Genomic DNA, 24,168 nt, shown 5'->3' with positions numbered 1-24,168 from the left:
GAGCAGAGTTGAAATCCTCTGTGAAACAGCTGGAAAAGGTACGTCTATGTGTGGGCCAGAGGGAGGGGGAGGAATTCAAACTTCATCCTCCTGGTGTAACTGTGTGTGTGTGTGTGTGTGTGTTTGAGAGAGGGGGGAGGGAGCATACACAAGTGAACCGGTAGTAAAAAAAAAAAAATGGAAACCCACCACTAATTTGAACCATACACAAGGGCAGTTTTGCATGAGTATGTTAAAAGTGATTCAACACTACTGGATTAGTTGGGTAAAAGTGGGGTGAGAAGACATGTCTCCTAAATCCCTTTGAATGAGATTGTTCCAAGGAAGGGATCTAGAACATGCTCACTCTGTTAGAGTACATATAAAAGAGGCAGAAACCACCAGAGACAATTGGTCCATAAATAACTTAGACCTGGGCCATTATAGGTGACAGCCAGCACCTTGAATTGCACCCAAAAGCATCCATGTAGCCTGTGCAGTTTGCAAAGAAGATGTTTGACCAGATCTACCTGCAACTGTTGAATTCTATGCCAGCTGTAGCTTCCAGAGACTCTTCAAAAGCAGCTCAATTTTGAGCACAGATGCAGAAGTCTGAGAGATGACTTAAGTCATGCGTGGTAATAAGCAGCACCTCCAGGTCCAGAAATGGATACGATTGGTGAGTCGGAAGGATGAAGTCCCAAGGCAATATTGGTCCTGATTTAAACTGCACATGAGTAAAAGGCTTTAGAGGTTGTGGAAACAAAGACTGAACTTGGGACTTGCCAAAAGCCCAACTAGGGACATTCTAGGGCATTATGTTGTTAGTTGCAAACTTGTTGCACAACTCATTGTGACCCCCATGGACAACGTTCCTCCAGGCCTTCCTGTCCTCTACCATCCTCTGGAGTCTATTTAAGCTCACGCCTACTGCTTCAGTGACTCCATCCAGCTACTTCCTTCTCTGTCGTCCTCTTCTTCTTTTGCCCTCAATCTTCCCCAGCATTAGGCTCTTCTCCAGTGAGTCATTAGGGCATTATAAGGTAGTGGGGGGGGGAGCCTCAAATATTTAGTTAGGAAAGGGAGAGGCACACCCTGAGAGCAGAATCCTGGCACTGCTTATTAAAATAGATTCAGAGTCACAGAGATTAAGCAACTTTTCTTGGGGGGGGGGGAGAGGAGGAGGAGGAAGCCAAATCTGATTTCCATTTATAAATTCCATAAATGAGAGAAGTGTGATTGCACAGTCACATTCTTACCTGGAAGTATCCTAGGGAAAGATCTATAATACTAAGTGCCTGATGACTAGTGGAAGGGAGGGAGTTTTGCTGCCATCTAGTGATCCTCCGAAGTTTAGCAACTCAGATGGTGCCTCTCTGCTTAGAGATCTCAAGGGAATCTTTGTCCTCCCGAGGAGGCGTTAATTTCACATCAAATGTCTTTTGGAGAGCTATTTCCAGCACCCATAGCGCTATCCCAATCGTTCAAACGTAACAGACCGGCACCTGCAGTTAGTTGGCAAGAGATTCTTTACGGGACCCCGCTTAGCTTCTTGACACGTGTCTACTAAATACATAGTTAGGAATGCGTGCAGTTTGCAACTTAGGGCGAAAACAGCCAGTCTGCTCTTTTACTAGCATTTGGCCACGAAGTGCGACATGAACATAAGTACCTTGGAATAAAATCAGGCCATTTGTAAGGAATGTAAAGGATTGACACCCCCCCCCCCCCCAATATAAGGTGGGGGAAAGAGATCTGGCCGAGATCCCGATTTAGGACGGTGAGGAGAAAGAGACCGGGGAGAATCAACAGGAGATAAGTCATGGAGAGAGGCTCGTTAGCCCCTCCCTCCATTCGGTCCGCGGCGCTCTATTGGCTAAGCGCCTGCGGTCTCCATGGAAACGAAAGACCGGTCCATGGATCAACACGCTTCTTGGGAACGAAGGGGAGAAAGTCGATCGTGGAGAAGGTGGGAGTGGAAAGTAATCCCGTCCGACCTTCCTTTTGGTTTCGTCAGAGCGGTGCAAAAGGTAAATGACCAACGTCGCACAAAGGCGGACCGGTCGTCAGTCGGCTTTCTAGCGACCCTTGAAACACCTTTTAAAGAGACCGAGCGGTTTCCGTGGCACAACCTATGCACTGGGAAAGCATAGGTGTCCTGACGTTACCTGCCCCGATTTCCTAGGATACTTCCAGGTAAGAATGGGACTGTGCAATCACACTCTCTCATTTGTGGAATTATACATGGAAATCAGATTTGCTTCCCCCCCTCCCCAATAAAAGTTGCCTAATGTCTGTGACTCTGAATTTATTTTAATAAGCAGTGCCAGGATTCTGCGTTCAGGGTGTGCCTCCCCCTTTCTTATTTTAGGCTTTGCCCCCTCCACACCCGCCCACTACCTATAATGCCATAATGACTCACTGGAGAAGAGCCTAATGATGGGAAAGATTGAGGGCAGAAGAAGAAGGGGACAACAATAGTAGCAATAGTTAGACTTATATACCACTTCATAGGGCTTTCAGCCCTCTCTAAGCGGTTTACAGAGTCAGCATATTGCCCCCAACAACAATCCGGGTCCTCATTTTACCCACCTCGGAAGGATGGAAGGCTGAGTCAACCTTGAGCCTGGTGGGATTTGAACAGCCGAACTGCTGAACTGCAGTCAGCTAAAGTAGCCTGCAATGCTGCATTTTACCACTGCGCCACCTTGGCTCAGAGAAGGAAGTGGCTGGATGGTGTCACTGAAGCAGTAGGCATGTGCTTAAATGGACTCCAGAGGATGGTAGAGGACAGGAAGGCCTGGAGGAACGTTGTCCATGGGGGTCACAATGGGTTGGATACGTGTTTTCTGGACGCAACAGTTGCAGAAAGGAGAAAAGCAGTATGATTCTAAGCTGGAAGGGCGGTGGGAAGGTCTTTTGGGGGTCTTGTGCCTCCTCTGTTCCTGAATAACTTCTGTAAGTGAATACATGGTGCTCAGTTTCCTACCTGTAGATCCACCTTGGTTTAACTCTTTCCCACCTGTAGATCCACCTTGAATGCTCATCTTTGATTTTTCAGGTACCTCTGGGAAGTTAACAAAGCCGCTGCATGGCAATGTTTCATGGATTTGGGAAGTGGGCAGTGAGAAAGATCTAGGGAGCAGAAAATGCATGGTCTTAATTACATTGCTAGAACCATCATCACATGAAATTGGAAGTGCCACGCTGTACATTTGTGCAGGTTTTTCTGATGACCCAATCAGAAATCTGTCTGAAATCATACTGTTTTGGTATTTTAGTGGTGTTCTGGGTAGGCATTGTAAAGGTCCTACATTCATACTGTGACTGTATATGAACCGTAATAATTCATTTAATGAACTCTTTTGGATTTGAGAAATCAGTGGTCATATAGGTTAGTTAAAAATAGTTCAACTAGTTAACTAGAATTATTTTTAAAAGCTAGTTAAATGGAGAAAAGGGCATCGGAAGATATGAAGTAAGAGTTAATCCAAGGGCACCACTGATGAAGATCATCACTTGCTAAGCATTCCTTCACTTGCTAAGGTTTTTGGCCTTCTGCTGATATTGGCAGCAACACCACTATTGTATATGATGCCAAAAATGTTGAAATTACAATGTATGGATGCAGGCTGTTGATCCATCTTCCTAGCACTTTGGACAGATAGACTCCTTCTCCAGCTAAAGATGTAAAAGACTGAACTGGAAACACACCCTCTTCCATGATGCTACACTTCTTACATTGTCAGAGCATTAAGCCATAGTCTGCTTGGTGTGATAAGCTTTATATAACAAACAAGAGCTATTTGGCTAAACTTTTCTGATTGTTTTTCCTGATGGCCATTAATGATGCCATTCTTTTGGCTAAGATACCCTTGAAATTTTGATAGGCTGGAGGTCTTTAAATATGCAGTATTGTCAATAAAAGCGAGTTTGAAAATAGTAATAGGACAAATGTCCATCTTCCTTTTTTATTGTTGCAGGATGTCTCACTGTCAAGCTGAAAATGTCATCAAGAACATCATCCGTGAAATAGGACAAGAATGTGCAATGAAAGGACAAAATGTAACAGAAACTCTGGTAGCATTCATGGTAAAAGCATAAATAATCAATCTTCTCTATTTAAATCAGTGTTTCTCAACCTTGGCAACTTGAAGATGTCCGGACTTCAACTCCCAGAATTCCCCAGCCAGCATTCGCTGGCTGGGGAATTCTGGGAGTTGAAGTCCGGACATCTTCAAGTTGCTAAGGTTGAGAAACACTGATTTAAATATTGGGTGCTTAGCTCTTTTTAACTGGAGGTGCCTACCTGGTTTTTGAGTGGTGTGTTGGGACTATATGAAAGACATTAAATCACAAAATGTTTAGATATATTGGTTTTAAAAAGTTAATATTATTAGCCTGAATTAGTTCACTACAGGACAAAGTCGTCTTCATTGAAGTTAATGGACCTTAATTTAATATTTGATCCAGTGGGAGTTGATAGATAGATATTTTTCAAGTTCCCATTTAGGGAAGAGAAAATAACTGGCCCAAAGTCATCCATATGGCTTTTGTGTCAATGAAAAGATTTTATGGTCTCCCAGCTTCAAAGCTGAATGTGGCTTTCAGTATGGAAGAAGTGAAAGCCATTTAAAGTTTTCATCATTGAATGAAGAATAAAACATGTCACTCAGCTCCTATCAACCAGTTACGTAATATAGTTTCATCTTTTTTCGGACGATTCTGTCTATCTAGTGATGAAATCGTCATTTATTAAACTTTAACCAGATTGCAGTTCAAACATAAAACTAATTCACTGGTGCTGAATCTTCTTAATTTAAAGATAAGATTTAAGTGTAAGATTTAAATTAGGAATTGCTAAGTACTCTTTAATCCTAAATAAGTGTAAAAGAAACAAATTAATCAGGAAACGTCTTTGTCATTTTTCAACAGGTGAAAGCTGTTGTACTGGATCCAAAAAATGAATTTAATGTGGATAAAACTCTAACAAAGGCTGATGTACAGAAACTTATTCAGGTAAATACCTGCTTTGCAACTTATGCAAAGGATTCTGTTCAATTTTATCTATATCCAATATATATATATATATTATTTTTGGGAGTAGTACTCCAGTATAAAATTATTCTTAAAAAATTAAAAATCCTGGGACCTTGAATTTAAGCAAGTTTGGATGTGAGATTATAGACCTTATCATCATCCTATGATTGCTCACTTCTCTTCACAAGTCCTTTATTCCATAGAGATTACTGTCTTCCTGCTTGCAAGAGTAGCATCAGCTGTGAATGCCTGTAGTGAGAAGCTTCAGAGAAAAGGGGGCAGTCCCATCCAGAAGTAGTCATTGTAGTGGTGAGCTGTGAGTGGTCTGCAGGCAGCACTAAGAATCCTTGAAGATTGTGCAAGAGTTGCACAGAAGATGAAGCCAAATATTTGCAGACAGCTTCTATGAAAGAAAGAAAGGAGGAAGTGCACCGTTGCAGTATTATTTAAACATCTTCTTAAACTAATTTGATATGAATCCATTATTAGATTATTTTCTAACTATACGTTGGAACTATCCCCACTATTCCTCAAGACCAGGTCTGTGTGTAAAAATATAATGAAAATGTGATTAACATGTTACATTCAATGTTTTCCGCCACAGTGCTTTGAATTTAAAAATCATTCTTATGCAAATTGATTTCTAAAAATAACTACACAAATCCAACTTGGGCCTTTCTGAAGTGTGTGGGACATCCAAAGAACAAAGGCATACATTTCCAAATGAAACAGAATGTTTTAGAGCAGATGCTAGATTTTTGAGTGTGTTGAAGGAAGTTACATGAGATTTCCCTTATAATTCTAGTCTGCTTTAGTAAAAAGAAGAGGCTGGTACTTAACAGTAACAGTACTACTATTAAAATACAATAATACAGTTTTCATTGTGTTGATTTTAAAAGATTGTCAGAGATGTCCTATACTGTTATACTCATGAACTAGGTTTCTTCTTTACCAGAACATTACATGAGCAGCTTGCAGATATATATGAGATTTGCCTTATATTTCCATTGGTGTGATAGTGTTTGATTCCAGTATATAAATTTTGAGCCAAGAGATTAATAATGATGGCTGTATCCAGAAAAATACTGTTTTCATCCTTTGCAAGGTAGCTTGAAATAACTTATTTCAACAGTGTCTCTTTTCAGCTTTGTGTTGAAAGACTTCTTGATGTTAAAAATCCATCCTTGAACACAATTAAGATGCAAGTTTATTTTGATATGAACTATACAAATCGAGGTAAGCACTTTGTGGTAAAGCTATATATTGTGAATATATTACTCTGGTAATGTATTCTCAGTCATGCTTACATTAGGTTAAAATTTAGATTTTAATGAGGCTTTTTGCCTAGTAAAACATCAATTTTTGTTTATCAAAATATTTGTAATATTAATATCGAGAGTAAAAGTAAGTAAAGTATTAAACAATCACACACACAAATGAAAACAAGGAAGTTATAAATGAAGTGTCTTCAAATATCACCAACCTGTATTTTGCCTAGCATTAATAATCTTTAATTTAATAGTCTTGAAATCCTGAAAACATTATAAAGGTAAGGGTATCCTTGCTGGTTTTATTCCACTAGTCATAGTCAATTTTATGGGCCAGTGCTCATCTCCGTTTTCTTAAGCCAGTGAGCCAGCGCTGTCTGAAGATGTTTGTGACCAGCATGGCATCATGCTGCAACGCAAAGCATTTGGCAAAACATGGAACACTAATATCTTCCCAAAGAAGTGGTACCTATTTATCTATTTGCATTTACACGCTTTCAAACTGCTAGATTGGTAGGAGCTTAGGCAAGTGAAGGAAGCTTACTCTGTTACGTAGTAAGATTTGAATCCCCAGGACCTTCCCCGATCATTTTAAGCCACTGAGCCACCATGCCTGAAAACATTATAAATTGATAAAACAGGTACATTTTATTCTAATGATCCAATATGTTGTGTAATTACCAATTGTAAAATATTATTCAACCTGTTTTAACTCAGTGAGGAACCCTACCCTACTGTGCGATTAGGATAACTTGGTAGGATTATTATAGTAGTACTGTAGCAAAATGAATGTGTGGGAAGAGTTGAGTATGTTAAGATGTGGTACCTTTACGTAGCTATACTGTACTCTAAAGTCTTTTTTTATGTCTCTGTTATAGCCCTTTGCTTTCCCTGTGATTTGAATAGAAATTGTAACTGCAGAATGCTAAGACCAGTGAGAGAAAGTCTCTCTTAAAATATATTGTGATATGTTGACTTACAGCTTAATAGTAGAGATTGGAATAGCCTTCATGCATTGGTTTTGTGCTTTCTCTTAGTTGAGTTAATTAGGGAACAGCATCGTGTTCTAGACTCCAGGCTTGCTCCAGTATCTAGAGAAATTACCGATAATCGAGCTCGTACCAGAGAAGAATTAGAAAGTGTTTATCGAAAGATTGTCAGCTATGTGCTGCTACGGTCTGGCCTTGGATCTCCTACAGACATCAAAGTCATTAGAGAGGCAACTGGTTAGTAAAATGTCCAAATATAACATACAGCTTTTTAGTAATATTGCATATAGTGATTTTACTACAGTGGTTACTCAAGGAGATATTAGGAAAAAAATAAATATCACTTTCAATGCTGTCCTTCAGCTTTAGCTGGAATATTAAAATATTCTCTGTCTCTGCCTCTTCCTCGTCTCTATCTAGCCACACATTTACAAATGTCTACATGTAAGCAATATAGGACTTTAGACTTATATACCGCTTCATAGTGCTTTACCACCTCTCTAAGCAGTTTATTTATAGAGTCAGCAGATTGCCTCCAACAATGCGTCCCCTTGCATTGCAACAGCCACAAAGAAACTATTCTCATCTTTCCTAGTTGCTTTCTGAAAACTAAAAATTGTTTCATGGGAACATAAATATTGCAATGGTGCAGAGCACTACGTTCTAGGGTGGTATAGGTGTCGTGTTTTAACATCCAGCTTCCAACAAGCAAAGTCAAGGGAGAAGCAGGAAGAAGCAAATGGAGATTATGTGAGCATGGGGTGCATAAGTTAGCATGATCATATGCTGTTGTGACTTATGACCACATCTCTTAGTGATGGAATTCCTGGTCCCAATTACAGTCAGTGAGGATTCCCTTTAGTAGCCTGCTGTCTCATCACCACTGATTCAATTACTAGCAAACTGATGATACTGCACCCCAAACTATTATGTGGCATCTTCTGGTAGTTTCATACAGATGTTAAAGAGCAGAGGAGGGATGACTAACCTCTGTAGCATCTTGCAAATCACAATCCATCAGGTTAACCTCTTGATTCCCATTACCCCAGACTGAAACCACCTACCGTATTTCCCTGAAAATAAGACAGGGTCTTATTTTCTTTTTACCCACAAAATATGGCTTGGGCCTTATTATGAGAGGAGGGTTCATTGTTTTGGGGTTGCCGGGCGACTGCTCTCTTGCGAGCGGGCTCTCAAAGAGCCGGGCACAGCCTCATGGGCGAATGGCTGTGTTGCACTGTCGCAGCAGCGCAACACAGCAGCCATGAAGCGACCATGCTCACGAGCAGCCACCCGGCAAACTCCCTTTCCAGCCGGGCACAGCACCATTCACTGACCTAGGGGTATCGCCAAGTCGCGTGAGCGCCTGTTCGCCGTTGCCTGGCTCCTGCGGCTTGGCGCCTTCAAAATGCCTGTGAATGGCGCTCTGCGCTGCATAGAATTGCCTGCTACACAGCTGAGAATTCTCATGGGGCTTTCTGGAAACTTTGGATTTTTTAGGCATGTGGGACTGATCACTCAAATACTGGTAGGTTCTCCTGTTCCGTGGAGATCCTGAGTGGCTAACAATCAGCATGTGATATGGTCATGACAAAACTCCTCCACGGATCATGTAACCTCCATTCTGAAACAAACATTACATGCATGATCATATATGTGTTGAACCTATGACTATTTTAAAGAAGTCTATGGTTGCCATAGAGCACATACATTCCTGGGCATTGTTGGAACTGGCCTTCAGGTCAAGGCGATTAAAATCGCCCAGCACTTAAAGGCAGAAGTTGTCCACCACTAAGCCAGAACCCATTTTCAGGAGCTCCAGAAAGGATTTTTCTGGACTGTAGGACAATTGATATACCAACAAGTCTCCAAGCTTGTCTTTACATTTGCTCAATGAAATAATGGCTACTTAACTGATTTTTTTCTGAAGCTCCACATGTTAAACATTAACAATGTTAAAATCAAAACAAAAAATTGCGGTATTTCAATAGCAGAATTAAAAAATGAGCAAGAATTATATTGTGCTAGGCGTAGGGTAGAGTTTAGAGATGGTCTGTTTTCAAACAGGCATTACCGTCCGTTTTCCCTTGGAAGTCAGTGTTTTTCGTGATCTGACTCTGCATATTTAATATTTCACCAGCTGCCCTGCAGAGTGTATTTCCTCAAACAGAGCTTGCAGCTTTCCTCTCTCTAAGTAAAAAAGAGAAAGAACAGCAATTGAAAGAACTCACCATGATTGTCACAGGAATTCGATTGTTCAACAAGGACAATGGGAAAGGCGGCGAAGGCATTGATGACTGTAAGTGAATACCTATTTACTAATGTAAGTGCAGAAAATACATACTTAACCTACTTTTGAACATATCAGAAATGTTCAGGGCTGCTCGGAATTGTTTAAGAGCTTCAGGAGAGCTGCTTAAGATGACAATTACCTTTCATTTCCCCCCCCTCCCAACCAATGTTAAGTTATTTTTCTCTGATTATCCTCCAGAACAATCTGATCATAGGTTTTTTCCCCAAAGACAGAAAATTTGGTAGAATATTTCTTATCTATGTCTAATTGATTTAAAGCACAATCCAAGGAGGTCTGTGGATGTACCTGAAGTCCTTCTGCACATTCACCAATGTGTGACTTTCCCTTTCACATTTAACCTTTTGTGTTTGTTGTAGACATTATGGGAGAATCTCCTCAGCTTCTGGGGACACTTTCTGAAGCATGTAGGAGGCTATAGGGGAAAGGACTTCTCAAAAGCTCAAGTGTACACCTAAGGGATGGACAGTGCTCTTTGAATAATACTTTAGATCTGGGCATGTGAGGAAAATGTATTTCTAATTAAAGAAATAGAACTTTGAGATAAACTGTGTGTCAACAGTGCCAATGATTCTGAATGAAGCTATCCCAGCAGCTAGCCATCATATAGACGTTGAACTGCACGCTTCCCAACACCTGGCTTACCGATACACAGCCTTGATTGAAATGATGCACCAGAGTCGAAATGGTGACGTGGAGCTTGGGCAGACAATGTTGAAAGAAGCCCTCTACAATGTCAGACAACATGAAGCTTTCCTCTGCATTATTCTGGTAAGATTCCATTACACGTTGCAAACATTCAATGTAGCTAAAACTGTCTTAATGAAAGATGGGCAAAATTTGAGTGATGCCAAATCATTTTTAGCTGAAATAAGAAGGTACGGCATTCTCGTGTTCTCATTTTAAAAAAAATATGAAATGGTCCAATCTACAAAGTATGTTTTTGTTTATTAAGCAACCCGATATGACTTTTATGATTTCCTACAAACGGTATATCTGCCACCTCTAACATATATTTTCAGTCCGATGTGATCACATGTGCACAAGAAGTTGAACTGATGCAAAAGGAATTTGCAGCTGAGATGGAACAGATCAACAACATTGTTAAGTCAAAAACAGCAGTGCCCACGTCTCTTGTTTACGTGAGTTTCTGAATTTCAAGAATTTTCTGAAATTATAAACTTTTACTTACCAGTTGATAGATTCACCCAATCTGTGCAGCAGGGTTTTTGAATGACACACAACTTTACTTTGATAATAGCCTATATTTAAAAGTTTATTAAAATAAGAATACTGATATCTAAAAGAAGCAACATTTGATTTGCTGCTGAATTTGACTTTAGGAATATCTCTCCCAAAGATCTAGCAGTAGTCAGCCAGCATATCAAGTCTCCGCTTGCCTTTGGGATGCTTTGCCATCTTTGAAAAGGCCTGATAAAATCATTGACTGTGCTTGTGAGAGTCTGAGAAATGAACTTTCAATGATATGTTATATTGCATAACTTGGTACGACATCAATAATAGCAATAGCACTATTACGCAATAGCTTTCTGCTTTATAATTTCCCTAAAGATTTTTGCAATTGCTTTTGAATAATTGCCATGAAGCATTTCCAATCTCACTTAGTACTTCATCAAGGGCGTCCAATTTGTCATGTTTTATTATTATTTTTTAATCCGGGGAGCTACAAAGATATCTTCCTTAAATTTAACATCACTAACCCTGGGAAATGTATTCCTCCAGTAACTGAATCCAATTGCAATTTTATTCATTGCTTTTACTGAGTTTTCATAAGCCCAAGTTTGATGTGGAAAAGAGACTTTTATTTTATTTTATTTATTTTATTTATTTTATTTATTTTATTTATTTTATTTATTTTATTTATTTTATTTATTTTATTTATTTTATTTATTTTATTTATTTTATTTATTTTATTTATTTTATTTATTTTATTTATTTTATTTATTTTATTTATTTTATTTATTTTATTTATTTTATTTATTTTATTTATTTTATTTATTTTATTTATTTTATTTATTTTATTTATTTTATTTATTTTATTTTATTATTTATTTATTTTATTTTATTTTATTTTATTTTATGGAGACTTTGGTATAGACAACTTCTCATTGCTATGTATTGAATGTGTATAGTTGTGTTAACTGTGCTAAAATGAAACTAACCTTTAGATGATCCTAACTGTTAACTGTGCTAAAGTGAAACTAACCTTTAGATGACCCCAACTGTTTTGGAGAGAAAATGAGAACATTTATATTTGGGCTGGCTTTTTCTAGTTCTATGATTGGTTCAGGACTTGTGGGCTTAGAGTATAAATCATAGACATTTGCCTGCAATTCCTCAGTTCCATTTTTGAGTCAATAAATACTGTTGCAGCTATGCTGGTCTGGTTCTTGCCTATGAAAGTCCACTACACAACACTCATTATGTGGGACAGGCCCTCATTCCAGATGGTAAACTGATATTTCATAGCATTCTTTCTGTTACAAGTGATTCCTATTGTGCTTTTTAGGCAAAAAATATAATTTTTGGGTCTTCCTCCAATCATGGAAACAGAGAACGGCATATGGTGTGAATGTTCTAACTGTCATGTTAAAAGTCTAGTACATATTATACAACAAATGTGAAGGGCCCAGTTCCCCAGTTCTTATGTTGGTCATTCACTTTACACCCAAAATAATGTTTATTGCATTTTTTGACAAGCTTTGTTTTGGAAATTTAAATGTTAATTCATCACACATATAACAGGATGAATTACACTGTTTTGTGGCATTGTAAATAAGAACAATACTATTGGAAATCAAATACTTAACTTGAATACAGAGAATGTACACTTAAAATGCGGATCTAAAATGCTGATCTAAAATTGTGAGTTCTGCATCAGACTGATAAGGAATTGTTTTGCAGGCATAGACTGGATTCATATTTATGTCTAAAACATAACTCAACCTCCACAGTGATATTACAAATTGTTACAAATATGCCAACATAGCTAAGATATAATACTATAATATTACTAACTAAACTTACTGACCTGTATCTCTGTTTCTCTTTTTATTCGAGTTTTTGAGTCAATTGTCTTCTCGCAATTGTTCCTTTGTCTTACAGTGGCCTTGTTTTTCCAATTAATCCAAGATTTGGGGCAGGTCATTCAACTCAGTGCTGTCCAGAGTACTAAATGATACTCTTTGGGTGAAGTCCCAACATTTTACATTGATGTTGGTCTTTTTTGGACCTAATGGCAATGTTTAATACTTTTGATTAACAGATATTGGCGTCTACGTTATACGCCCTGAACATCATTGGCTAAGCATTGCATTAGTTCAAGTCTTCTTTGTCTTCCAGTTCTTTTGCAATGGAGATATCCATTGGGGATTAGTTCCAGCTCCTATTCTGTCATCCATTATGCTCTTATTTATTTAATCTCAGTTTCTATAATTATCAACTCCTGCATAACTGGTTGGATAACTGAAGTTTAAAACAATACAAGTAGTCCTTGATTTATGATGGCAATTGGAGCTGAATCTCATAGTTATGAGGCAAGGCCACCATCAGACCCAAAGACAACACAGAGAAATCCAGCCAAGCCCTTTCCTTTATTTGCTTGCATCTAATAGACTGTATCTTGCCAGACTAAAGCTTTAACATTCTAACATACTAGATATATCTTTTCTGCAGTTTCAATATCTTGCCTTGTGATAAGCTCACTCTGAACCCTTTTAAGGTTTATAGCAAGGGCACAGATATTCACTTGATGAGTATTGAATCCAATGAACTTGATAGAGAAGTTGTAGCTTTATTGATGCAGGCTCTGGTTGTTTCTCAATTAGATTATTGCAATTGTCTCCTGGCAAATCTTCTGTTTTCTAATCCTAATCCAGAACTGAGTCATATGGCCTGTTTTGCACCTTCCACCTTCAGCTTATATTTTGTTACCCTGTAGGGTTCTTCACCAGCATCCTGTTCAAACCAGTTGAAATGTATTTAGAGCCCACAGGCACAAACTCCAAGTATCTCTCCATTCTGAATTCTGATCATATATTACGCCCCCTGGCCAGAGTCGTCTTATTGTTCCTCATTCCAGGAACATGATGTCGAAGCTTTCAAGGTCTTTATCTTGTTTTCTCGAATTGAATTTCCCCCAGAACATTTTCTGCCTACCTGCCCTATGTGTAATTTGCCAACCAAAGAATAATTGCTCAACTATTTCTATTCTATTTTCTATTTATTAAATTTGTAGGCCGCCCAATCCCGAAGGACTCCGGGCGGCTTACAGAAATAAAATTTTAGGAAAAAGGTTAAAAAAGACAAACAGAAAAGAACAGATTAAAAGAAACACATCATGCACCCAGTCTAAGTGGGGCTGGACCTCGGTCAAGAGGTCAACAGCCCCAGGCCTGTCGGAATAGCCAGGTTTTAATAGCTTTTCGGAAGGCCATGAGAGTGGGTAGGGTCCGGATCTCTGGGGGTAGTTCATTCCATAGGGCCAGAGCAGCAAAAGAGAAGGCCCTCCTCCGAGGAGCCGCCAGCCGATGGTCTTAGGGAGGTGTGCGGCAGAAGACGGTCTCGTAGATATCTGGGTCCTGAGCCATGTAGGGCTTTAAAGTTAACTATATATGCCCCCCACAAATGCATCAATCGCTTTGTTTAACTTTTAAAGCACCTGCAGGAGATCTGAACACAGCACTTCTGACAGTATGTCTGGATTATCCTTAAAGGTACCTCCCCAATCCATTCACAGGTAGCCCTTGACTTACAACCATTCACTTAGTGACCACTCGAAGTTACAGCAGCACTGTAAAAGGTTATTTATGACCATTTTTCACACTTACAACTATTGAAGCAAAGCTGTGGTCACATCAAAATTCAGACGCTTGGCACCTGGCATATATTTGTGACAGTGGCAGTGTCCCAGGGTCATTTTTTGTGACTTTCTGACAAGCAAAGTCAATGGGGAAGCCAGATTCACTTAACAACTGAGCTACTGACTTAACAACCCTGGCAAAAAAAATCATAAAATGGGTCAGAAATCACTTAATAACTGTCTTGCTTAGCAATAAAAAATTTGGGTTCAATCACAGTCGTAAGACGAAAACTACCTATATACATTCACAAACGCACCACTTACATACATTTTTGCTGGACATACCTTATATACAATGTGTGTACAAAATAGGTTCTGCATACTTTTGACAAATGGACAATATAGTTTTGCAGCCATAATAGAAACTATTTTTATATGTATCTTTTTCCTTCTAGCCTGCATTTATTGGACTTTCTAACCTTTGGACCAGTTTTCAAGATGAAATATTGGTGCTCAGTTTCCTCAATAATTTGACCGTCAGTCTCCAGCAGTTCTTAGAAACCCACACATTAATCTTTCCTGAAGAGTTAATAGTGCCTCTTCTTGAAGGCCTTGTTATCAAAACTGATGAAGAAAGGTTACTAAAGCATGCAGGTAAGTAGAAGGAGTAAATAAAAACTTAAGCTGTTACATATTATTTGAATTTGGGAAGGACGCAGTGGCTCAGTGGCTAAAACGTTGAGCTTGTCGATCAGAAAAGTCGGCAGTTCAGCGGTTCAAATCCCTAGTGCCATGTAACGGAGTGAGCTCCCGTTACTTGTCCCAGCTTCTGCCAAGCTAGCAGTTCGAAAGCATGAAAAAATGCATGTGGAAAAATAGGGATCACTTTGGTGGGAAGGTAACAGCGTTCCGTGAGCCTTTGTCATTTAGTCATGCTGGCCACATGACCACGGAGATGTCTTTGGACAGTGCTGGCTCTTTGGCTTTGAAATGGAGATGAGCACCGCTCCCTAGAGTCGAGAAGCACTAGCACATATGCGTGAGGAGAACCTTTAGCTTTACCTTTATTCTTTGAATTGTGAAGTCTGGGGAAAAAAATAAAAGTAGCAGGCCTCATGTCCTTAGCCATATAATATCAAGAATCTCTCGTTGTATCCTTAAATTTTATAGATTTGTTTTTGCAGTCATATTTTTCTTAACTACATTGATATTTTAAAGAAATGTTGACAACCTAGCTCTGTGGCTTAAATTGGAATTGGTTCAGGATAGAAAAAAAATGATTGTGAACTTTTTGTCCCTCAGGAGAAGGCATCGCAATGTTAAATATGAAAAATGAGCGCAAAATAGAAAAAAAATGTATTTAGCTTCCCACCTGAAACAAACGCTGTGCTCTGAAGCTTCTGGAACAAACCCAGACTGTTCTAGATGATGCAGGATCATCATTATCTGCCACATTATCCTGGGACACGTATATTTGCCTTCATTCGTGTTCTAGATGAGTCATGGTTCAGCAAAAACAAAACCCTGAAGGTTTTAATCCTCTTGAGTTTGTGCCAAAAATAAACCTGTAGGGATTCCATAGTGATTTTACATGTTGCTTCATCATTCCTTTACTCAGCAACTCTTTTTACACTATAATATATACCAGATTTCATCTTATTGGCACCTCTCTTTTCTACCTCCATTGAGTCTCTGCTGCCAGCAGCTCTACCTAATTTTTTCTCTACTTCCCTCAATTTCTATTGCTGCAGCTGCCTGTTTCTCAGCTCAGTATATCCACTACTTGATTTTCCCAATGCCTTTTCTTCCCTTTCTCCATCCCCTTAATTGCCACTGCTGTCAGATCCCAAAATTCTGTCCACCTCTATATTCTTATGCATCCTTTCAGCTGCCCTGACCCACATTTATAAAAGAGCCACCTTCTTTCTTTCTGTATCCAGACATTTTAAGCTAGCTGTTCTGCGCATGGAATCATTAATGTATGATCTATTCAGGGGTGGGTTTCTCGCCCCGTTCCAACCGGTTCGGCGGCGTCCTCGTGTACGCGCGCAGCGCATGCATGCGTACTAGCATCTGTGCGATGCTCCAGCTGCTCCTGGAGGATCGCGCAGGTGCTGTATGCGTCCTGCGCATGCGTGGAAGCGCAGAACTCGTCAAAACCGGGTAAGGAACGCGGGCGGGCGGGTTGGCCCTTTGCCGTTCCCGGAAGTTACTTACTTCCGGGTTCGCCGATCAACCGGTTCGCGGGGACTGCCGCGAACCGGTTGAAACCCACCCCTGGATCTATTATACATATCTCTTTTGAAGACATTGATGAGAATATCCCAGGGAATACTACAGGCCCTTAGGTACCCTATACTGGCCAAGACTTTAATTTATATTCTTCTCAATTTATTCTTTTTAGATGAGAAAGTAAATCCTGCTGATTTTGGCAGAGAAGAATGGTTCTTTCCAGAAAGTACAATTAATTTTAGCCAACTGCTGTTCCAGTATCACGGGTTTTGTGCATACACTTTTGCTGTTTATGATGGCCTTCTCATCCCAGGTAATCATAGATAATTCTTGCTTTAAATGTAATATATTTAAATATAATAAAAATATAATATATTTAAAGATCAGTTATATATTTAAATAAAATATATTTAAAGATCAGATCGTATGATATGGTTATAAATGGAAGACAATGATATCTTAGGACAGGGGTCTCCAACCTTGGCAACTTTAAGCCTGGAGGACTTCAACTCCCAGAATTCTGGGAGTTGAAGCCGCCAGGTTTAAATTGCCAAGATTGGATTCCCCTAATCTAGGACACTTCTCAGTTTCATGAGCGTGATATGAATGAAGCATAATAATTGCTATTTGAGATGCTATTTGCTGTGCAGCCACATCATATTAGGTGTCTTTCTGTCTCCCTCTTTTTTCCTCTTCTCACCCCCTCTTATTTTAAGAACACAGCTGAAAAACAAGAAGCAGGGGGGAACTGTGTAAAATTTGGACTTTTTAAAAAAAAGATCAGTATATTGCATGCTTTCTTCATTCAAAAATTAAGAAAATTATGTGTAGAGATACATATAGTGAATGTTTTGTGCTTTTCATTTTTTTTTAGGAAATCCTTCCATTGGAGTCTTGAAACATAAGGAGAGATATTATTCTTTTAATTCTAAGGAAGCTGCATATATGTTTGCCAAGAGACCAGATAAATATATTAAGATGATAGCAGAAAAAGCAAAGGAATGTGCAGAGCTTATTCAGCTGCTTGAGCTTCACCATCAGTTTGAATACCTGGCTCCTTATTCTCAGGTATATTCTCCATTATATTCTTCAATGATTGATTTAAAGAGGCCCTGCTGGAAAATACCTGTTCTAGGAAGCAGGCTAGAATATCTCTCAAAGCAAAGGTGGAACTTAGTGGAGTGGTGATGTCTGCACTATTGGCAGTGAGTTTAGCTCTGCAGACTTTCCAATTTGAAATATGCTAAGCAATCGATTACTGATATTCTTCTCAAGCATGCTTAATGAGAAGAAATCAGAGTCAGCTATATCACCAAAAACATTTTCTTTAAAAAAATCAGACTGAGTTTCTGTGACATTGGTCCCAAAATCATGGAAAGGGGATGAGAATAACATTAAGTTTGTTTTTATTCTTGCTATTGTTCCAGTTTAGAATGAAAGAGAAGCATTTACTTCAGCCAATCTCAAAAAGTGACTGCAGTACTCAGACTGATACCCACATTTTGCCACCAACAATTGTGAAGAATTATGAGTGGAATGAATGGGAGTTGAGGAGAAAAGCCATCAAACTGGTCTGTATCCTAGCCTGATAATTGAACTAAAAGGGCTGGAATTTTTGTTCCACAATCTCAGGTGGCCCATTAATTAATGGAATTCTCGATTTTCCAGTTGAACAAAATGTCTAGTCCTGAGATTATGAGACAAAATATTCAGATTATTTTGTCTAGTTTGTCTTTAAAAAAACCCTATTATAACCAATGAAGCTGGAGCCTTGACTGATTATTTGCAAGAAATGTGAACCACAAAGATTGAGAATAATCATTTATACAATATGCAGAACAAACTTTTTATTTATTTATACTCCATGTTTGAAATATTCTCTGCAGCTATGTGAAGTATTTAAGTTTGACATGTTAATTAATTTTAAGAGTTTGAGCTCCAGTTTAAAACAATTTTCTACAAGTTTTCCATAAGATCTGATCTTGCTTGCTCTTGCACTACTTTAATTTTTAAGTGTTTTTAAAAAGTAAACGTACTTTTGAATCTTTGTAATGGAAAGGCAGGATATTCATTTAATAAATTAACATGGCATAAATTGCCCTTGTTCTTTTTAACATGTAAGAAGAAAGCTATGCTACTTCAAAACGGTACAGTGTGTTTATAAGCCAATGGATTCTCAAGAATGAAGTCAATCTTTATTTTTAAATAGGAAACTAGAGAGGATTGAGTGAGGTTCTTGAATCTATATTTCCCAGTAGATCAACTGGAAATTTAATTCATACAAATTTGACTGAGTTAAACAGATGCCCGTTCTGCCTTTGCCCTATTACAAGAGAAAAGTCTAGACTGTCCCAATTTTAAAACAGATAGAAAACGTCTCAAAATGGTTATTTCCTATTAACAAGCTAGTTGACGTCAATTTATAGCTAGAGCAGTGTTTCTCAACCTTGGCGACTTTAAATCCTGTAGACTTCAACTCCCAGAATTCCGTGCTGATGCCTGTGAGCACTTGAGTGCCAATCCCGGGTGCCAGCCCAGCCATGACTCCTCCTGCTTTCTTGCTTCTCTTCTAAAACACTGTTTCTCAACCTTGGCGACTTTAAGTCCTGTGGACTTCAACTCCCAGAATCCCCCAGCCAGCACAGCTGGCTGGGGGATTCTGGGAGTTGAAGTCCACAGGACTTAAAGTCCCAAGGTTGAGAAACAGTGAGCTAGAGCAGTGTTTCTCAACCTTGGCAACTTGAAGATGTCCGGACTTCAACTCCCAGAATTCCCCAGCCAGCATTCGCTGGCTGGGGAATTCTGGGAGTTGAAGTCCGGACATCTTCAAGTTACCAAGGTTGAGAAACACTGAGCTAGAGTGTGTGTGTGTGTATGTATATGCTTTCAATTACTGCCATTTTAGCATTTGCTTAGTTGCATCTCTTTTTCTGTATTCAGGCTAACTTGCGCCAAAAGCTAACTCACTCAATGCAAACTAACCTCAGTCATATGAGACGGGACAACTGCAGCCAAGTATACTTGTTGAAGGATTCTGGCGCACAAACTAAGCGAGAGAACAGTAGCAACGTACCAAAGCCCCAGATTTTCCTAGCTGGTCTTCGTGGAGGAACACCTCCAATTACTCGTATGACCAAAGTGAATTTAACTAGAGCAGTTGATGAAACATAATTCTGTTGTTTAAGTAAAAAAAAACATTTCAATAAATTAAAATGTTTAAAAATATAAATGAGTCTCTCATTTTTTTTGTTGTTGGACGGTTGGACATACGTTTAATGAATAGGAACGGAGGGGTGTGTGTGTGCTCCAAATATCAATAATAAGATGCAGTATAAATTATTCAAGGCCGGACCTGTCCCTCTACTATGATATCCAGTATTAAATGATAATTGAATTTTATCAAATATAAATTAAGATACGCTGCATCTTAATGCTTATTCTTTTAACTTATTTTCCTTTTCTTCACATTTCTTGTAGGAGATTGATTAGTCTAATTTTTTTAATCGTTCATTTTGTACACACTTTTTAAATTTTCTCAGCAGCCCTCTTTCCGAGTTCAAAAGTTTTATTTCTTTTAAGACAAACATTTCATCATTCCTCAATCAGTAAGACATCGAAGTACAATTTTCTGTATGTCAAAATAATTCTAGTTTACCACCAAATTCTTGTCTAGCCTAATGCATACCCCTTCCTCCCTCCACCCTCCCCCCCAACCCCCCCTCCTCCCCCCCCGACTTCCCAGAACCCGTACACGGTATGGATTTCTAACAAGCACAGTCTAAAATCTATTGAGAAAAAAAGAAATAAAGAAATTAATAACATTCTACATTGACCTTAGCTTCTTCTTGCTGAACTAACTTTAAACAATTTAAATCATTTCTGATCTTAAGCATAGGCTAACTGGAATTTCTTGGTCCCGTATTTATTTTGTATATAGTCAATCCATTTTTTCCAGTCTCGTTTATATCTCTCATTTGAGTGACCTTTAAGATATGCCGATATTTTAGCCATCTCGGCTAAGTTTGTAACTTTCAATGTCCATTCTTGAGTTGTAGGCAAGTCTTCCTTCTTCCAGTATTGCGCCATCAGCCCTCTTCATAGCATTACATAGTGCTAATTATCGCCATGGAGATAGCTGGTTACACCGTTGGTCCTTAGAACAGGCCTGCACAAGGGGCGAAAGGAAAGGGCCACATTGATAAATGATCATAGGGCACAAAGGAATAATTGGCATATGGATTAGCGATTTGATGATTATCAGAGCAGCAGGGCTGGAGTTGGAGGCGTGTGGGGGAGGCCTGCGGGTGTTGGAGGTGCTTGGCAGTTTATCTTTTAGGGCATGATGGATCCTTTCTGATAGTGGTGGTGATATTTGTCAATAGCAAATTTAGAGTTTTAAAGAAAGCTGGTGGGCTGCATGTTGTGTAAGCCTGCCTTAGAGCCTTGAAATCCCGCAGTGACTTTATATGTGTATATATTTTAACATGACCAACCATGACCAACATACTTGAGACAGACAACATAGTTGGTCATGTTAAATCTCAACCTCAGCAACCAATAATCCTATACACAGACATTTTCTGTGCCGAGGTGGCGCAGTGGTGAAATGCAGCACTGCAGGCTACTTCAGCTGACTGCAGTTCTCCAGTTCGGCTGTTCAAATCTCACCGGCTCAGGGTTGACTCAGCCTTCCATCCTTCCAAGGTGGGTAAAATGAGGACCTGGATTGTTGTTGGGGGCAATATGCTGACTCTGTAAACCGCTTAGAGAGGGCTGAAAGCCCTATGAAGCGGTATATAAGTCTAACTGCTATTGCTATTGCTACATTGTGGGGCAGAAAAGGCACATTTATTAACATAACAGTAAATGGAAAAAAATGCTACCAGCACATGTGTTGCTTAGAACAGTGTTTTTCAACCACTGTGCCGCGGCACACTAGTGTGCCGTGACATAATGTAAGGTGTGCCGTGGGAAAATTACTTTATATATAGTCAATATAGGCACAGAGTTAAATTTTTTTAACATTTTCTAATGGTGATGTGCCTCGTGATTTTTTTCATGAAAAAAGTGTGCCTTTGCACCAAAAAGGTTGAAAAACACTGGCTTAGAAGACATCACTTTTATAAAGCAGACTGGGAAATAGAAACAAGAAAAATCCCAAAACAAGGCAGTGGCAAACTACTTACGCAATTGCCAAGAAAACTATGAGGACCTGAACTTCAAGGATTTTACCATTAGGATGCGGTACAGGTGTGACTGGAGTGGGCAGGCAAGAGTTAAAACCACAATAGTTTAACAAAAACCAATGCCTGAGGTGTAAACAATCCAAGATGAATGACTCACACTCCAGGAAAGCTTATGTCATCACAGTGTACTAAAGACAATATACATCTGCCTAAAAGTGCTCCAGATCAGTGTTTCTTACAACGTTTTGCTCTCAGGACCACCTCCCGCTTAAAAAAATTATGGAGGACACTAAAAGGGCTTTTGTTTATATGAATTAGATTTATTGGTATTTACCATATTAAAAATTAAAATTGATGCATTTGCAGAATTGTTTTTATTGAACCATGTAAAATTAACAGCAATAAGTGCATTAGATACTAATATATTTTTCATAAAAAAACCTTATAATTTTAACATACTAATGACGAGCTTTGCAAATATCCTCAATATTTGGCTAATAATTTTGGTTTAGCAGACCCTTGAGATTGTCTCCAGCAATCCCCAGGCTACATTTTACAGTACAGTACAGTAACAAACAGTATTTGTTACTGTTTAAACTTTAGAAGTTGCTCCTTTTCATTGGGAGAAATCTCGGCTGTAAAAGATGGCACTGGGCAAGTGATACGTCCATCCCAAAAGACACAAGAAGAGATCAGACTTTACGCTCGCTCTACTAACTCGGTGTTTCTCAAACTTGCCAACCTTAAGACATGGACCCAAAGATGCTCCCCTCTCCCCCCCAAAAAGATAACTGGACCTTATTGTTTTTTCCTTGAAGAAAAAGATCTCCACCATTCAGTCCGAACTGAAGAAGCTTCTTGGATGAGAATCAAAACGTCTTCAAAGAAAAACAAGAAAGTCCGGTTGCCTTTTGAAAAAAAGCACCTTGGGGACAACCATGATCTGGATGACTGAGAATCTCCATATAGAGCAGCGTTTCTCAACCTTGGCAACTTGAAGATGTCTGGACTTCAACTCCCAGAATTCCCCAGCCAGCATTCGCTGGCTGGGGAATTCTGGGAGTTGAAGTCCAGGCATCTTCAAGTTGCCAAGGTTGAGAAACACTGATATAGAGACTTAAGAGGAGGATGTCGACTCCCAGCATTCCCCAACCCGCCGGCATGATTTGAAGTCCACCCCATGTCTTAAAGTTGCTCAATTGGGCTAGCTGAAATCTGCCTTGAATATTAAAAATAAGATTTTCCGGGCGTCCTGTCCCTTTAAGGAACAGCTCTGCCAACACCAATACAAACCCACTTCCTGGAATAGGCGATGGACTCCCTTTGAGGAGCTCCACGGAAAGCTTCGCTCTATTTCTCTTTCCGGCGGCAGCCTCGAAGCGACGCGTACCGGAACGGACCCTCTAGTTGGCTTCTACAGCTCTCTATGGTAAATTGGACTGATCGGCTGGGGCGGGCTTATTCGCTCGCCAATTGATTCCTTCTCTTGGCTGCTATGGCGCCTCCGAAAGGTAAGCGAAGCGAGCCTCGGATCCTAACGCCCGATCCCGCTGGTGGCTCGGATCGCAAAACCAGGCTGCTCCGATCGACTCCGCTTTACCCCTTGTGCAGAAAGAGAGCGATCCGTTTCACTGGGGCTAATGGTTGGGCATCCCCACGTGCGGGTGGGAGATTCCATAAGGAAAAGGCGGAATTCTAAAGCCCCCCTCCCGGAATGGAACTCGGTCTGATTAGAAGAAGAAGGTGGCTAGTTTAAATAAGGCGCAAGCAGACATCTATTTGTTGCCACCGATTCTGCTGTCTGTGGAGAGCTGTTCCGCTGCACTATAACAGGTTTTTCCAACCAAAGCTTTTCAGATGTATTGGACTTTAAAAAAAAAAAAAAAATGCTGGCTGGGAATGATAGGTTTGGAAGTCCAACAGATGTGGTCCCATGTTGGGAAAATGGTCGGAGTGATTTTGGTTGGAGTATCTGGTACCTTAAGAGCCTTTAGGCACGGAAAAATGCATGCCTTCCCCTCTGTAAATTGCTAAAATAAGTCTTGAGAGCTGTTGAGAGGATAGTGGAAATAATGCTTAATTTGTGCAAGTGATGTCCAGATCTAATGATCTGGATCTAATGCTTCTCCCATTCTTGTTTTCAATCAATTGTCCTGTTGTCAAGTGTGTGACAAGTGATTTATTTTACATATGAATTGATCAGGCTGAAATAATAGAATAGCAAAGGAACATAGTTTGGAAGCATATGAGCTAACTATGGAATGAAATTATATTTTGCTTAGCAAATCGGATTTGATATTAGAAATTGTAGAAAATGAAGACAGTTTTCACAATGATCTGG

The 24,168-nt window shown here is 39.4% G+C and overlaps 2 protein-coding genes across 4 annotated transcripts in view; both read left to right on the top strand.

Annotated features, from left to right (window-relative positions):
- The first annotated feature begins 1,899 nt into the window (after positions 1-1,899).
- CFAP206 (cilia and flagella associated protein 206) lies at positions 1,900-19,870 on the top strand. Of its 3 annotated transcripts, none has more exons than XM_087718779.1 (13): positions 1,900-2,009; positions 3,963-4,059; positions 4,915-4,998; positions 6,165-6,255; positions 7,325-7,513; positions 9,417-9,575; positions 10,150-10,358; positions 10,610-10,729; positions 14,865-15,063; positions 16,814-16,954; positions 17,516-17,709; positions 18,069-18,212; positions 19,582-19,870. In XM_087718779.1, the coding sequence occupies exons 2-13, from the start codon at positions 3,964-3,966 to the stop codon at positions 19,810-19,812; spliced, it is 1,857 nt and encodes a 618-aa protein (XP_087574905.1). In that variant the 5' UTR covers positions 1,900-2,009; position 3,963; the 3' UTR covers positions 19,813-19,870. The 3 variants fall into 3 exon arrangements, with proteins under 3 accessions (XP_087574905.1, XP_087574903.1, XP_087574904.1); XM_087718777.1 differs by having other exon boundaries at positions 3,963-4,071; XM_087718778.1 differs by lacking the exon at positions 1,900-2,009 and adding an exon at positions 2,035-2,175 and having other exon boundaries at positions 3,963-4,071.
- Positions 19,871-23,154: 3,284 nt separating this feature from the next.
- The window catches only part of SLC35A1 (solute carrier family 35 member A1), a 29,094-nt gene continuing 28,080 nt past the window's right edge, over positions 23,155-24,168 (top strand). The window contains exon 1 of the mRNA XM_087718776.1: positions 23,155-23,338. Within this exon, the coding sequence (XP_087574902.1) occupies positions 23,323-23,338 (16 nt within the window). The 5' untranslated portion in view covers positions 23,155-23,322. The remainder of the gene's footprint in view (positions 23,339-24,168) is intronic.

Source organism: Thamnophis sirtalis, unplaced genomic scaffold (genome assembly GCF_051295495.1).
Source record: "Thamnophis sirtalis isolate CommonGarterSnake01/CBP01778 unplaced genomic scaffold, rThaSir2_p1.2 scaffold_6, whole genome shotgun sequence".
NCBI lineage: Eukaryota > Metazoa > Chordata > Lepidosauria > Squamata > Natricidae > Thamnophis > Thamnophis sirtalis.
Note: the sequence above shows the minus strand (reverse complement) of the source record. Positions and strands in the feature narration are given on the sequence as shown.

What these genes read in the sequence shown, in the direction of transcription:
- CFAP206 (XM_087718777.1), top strand. Translation starts at nt 3,964, where the DNA reads ATGTCTCACTGTCAAGCTGAAAATGTCATCAAGAACATCATCCGTGAA. An exon ending in TGCCCACGTCTCTTGTTTAC is followed by an intron (nt 10,730 to 14,864) that starts GTGAGTTTCTGA and finishes TTTTCCTTCTAG; the next exon opens with CCTGCATTTATTGGACTTTC. An exon ending in GGAGAAAAGCCATCAAACTG is followed by an intron (nt 18,213 to 19,581) that starts GTCTGTATCCTA and finishes TTCTGTATTCAG; the next exon opens with GCTAACTTGCGCCAAAAGCT.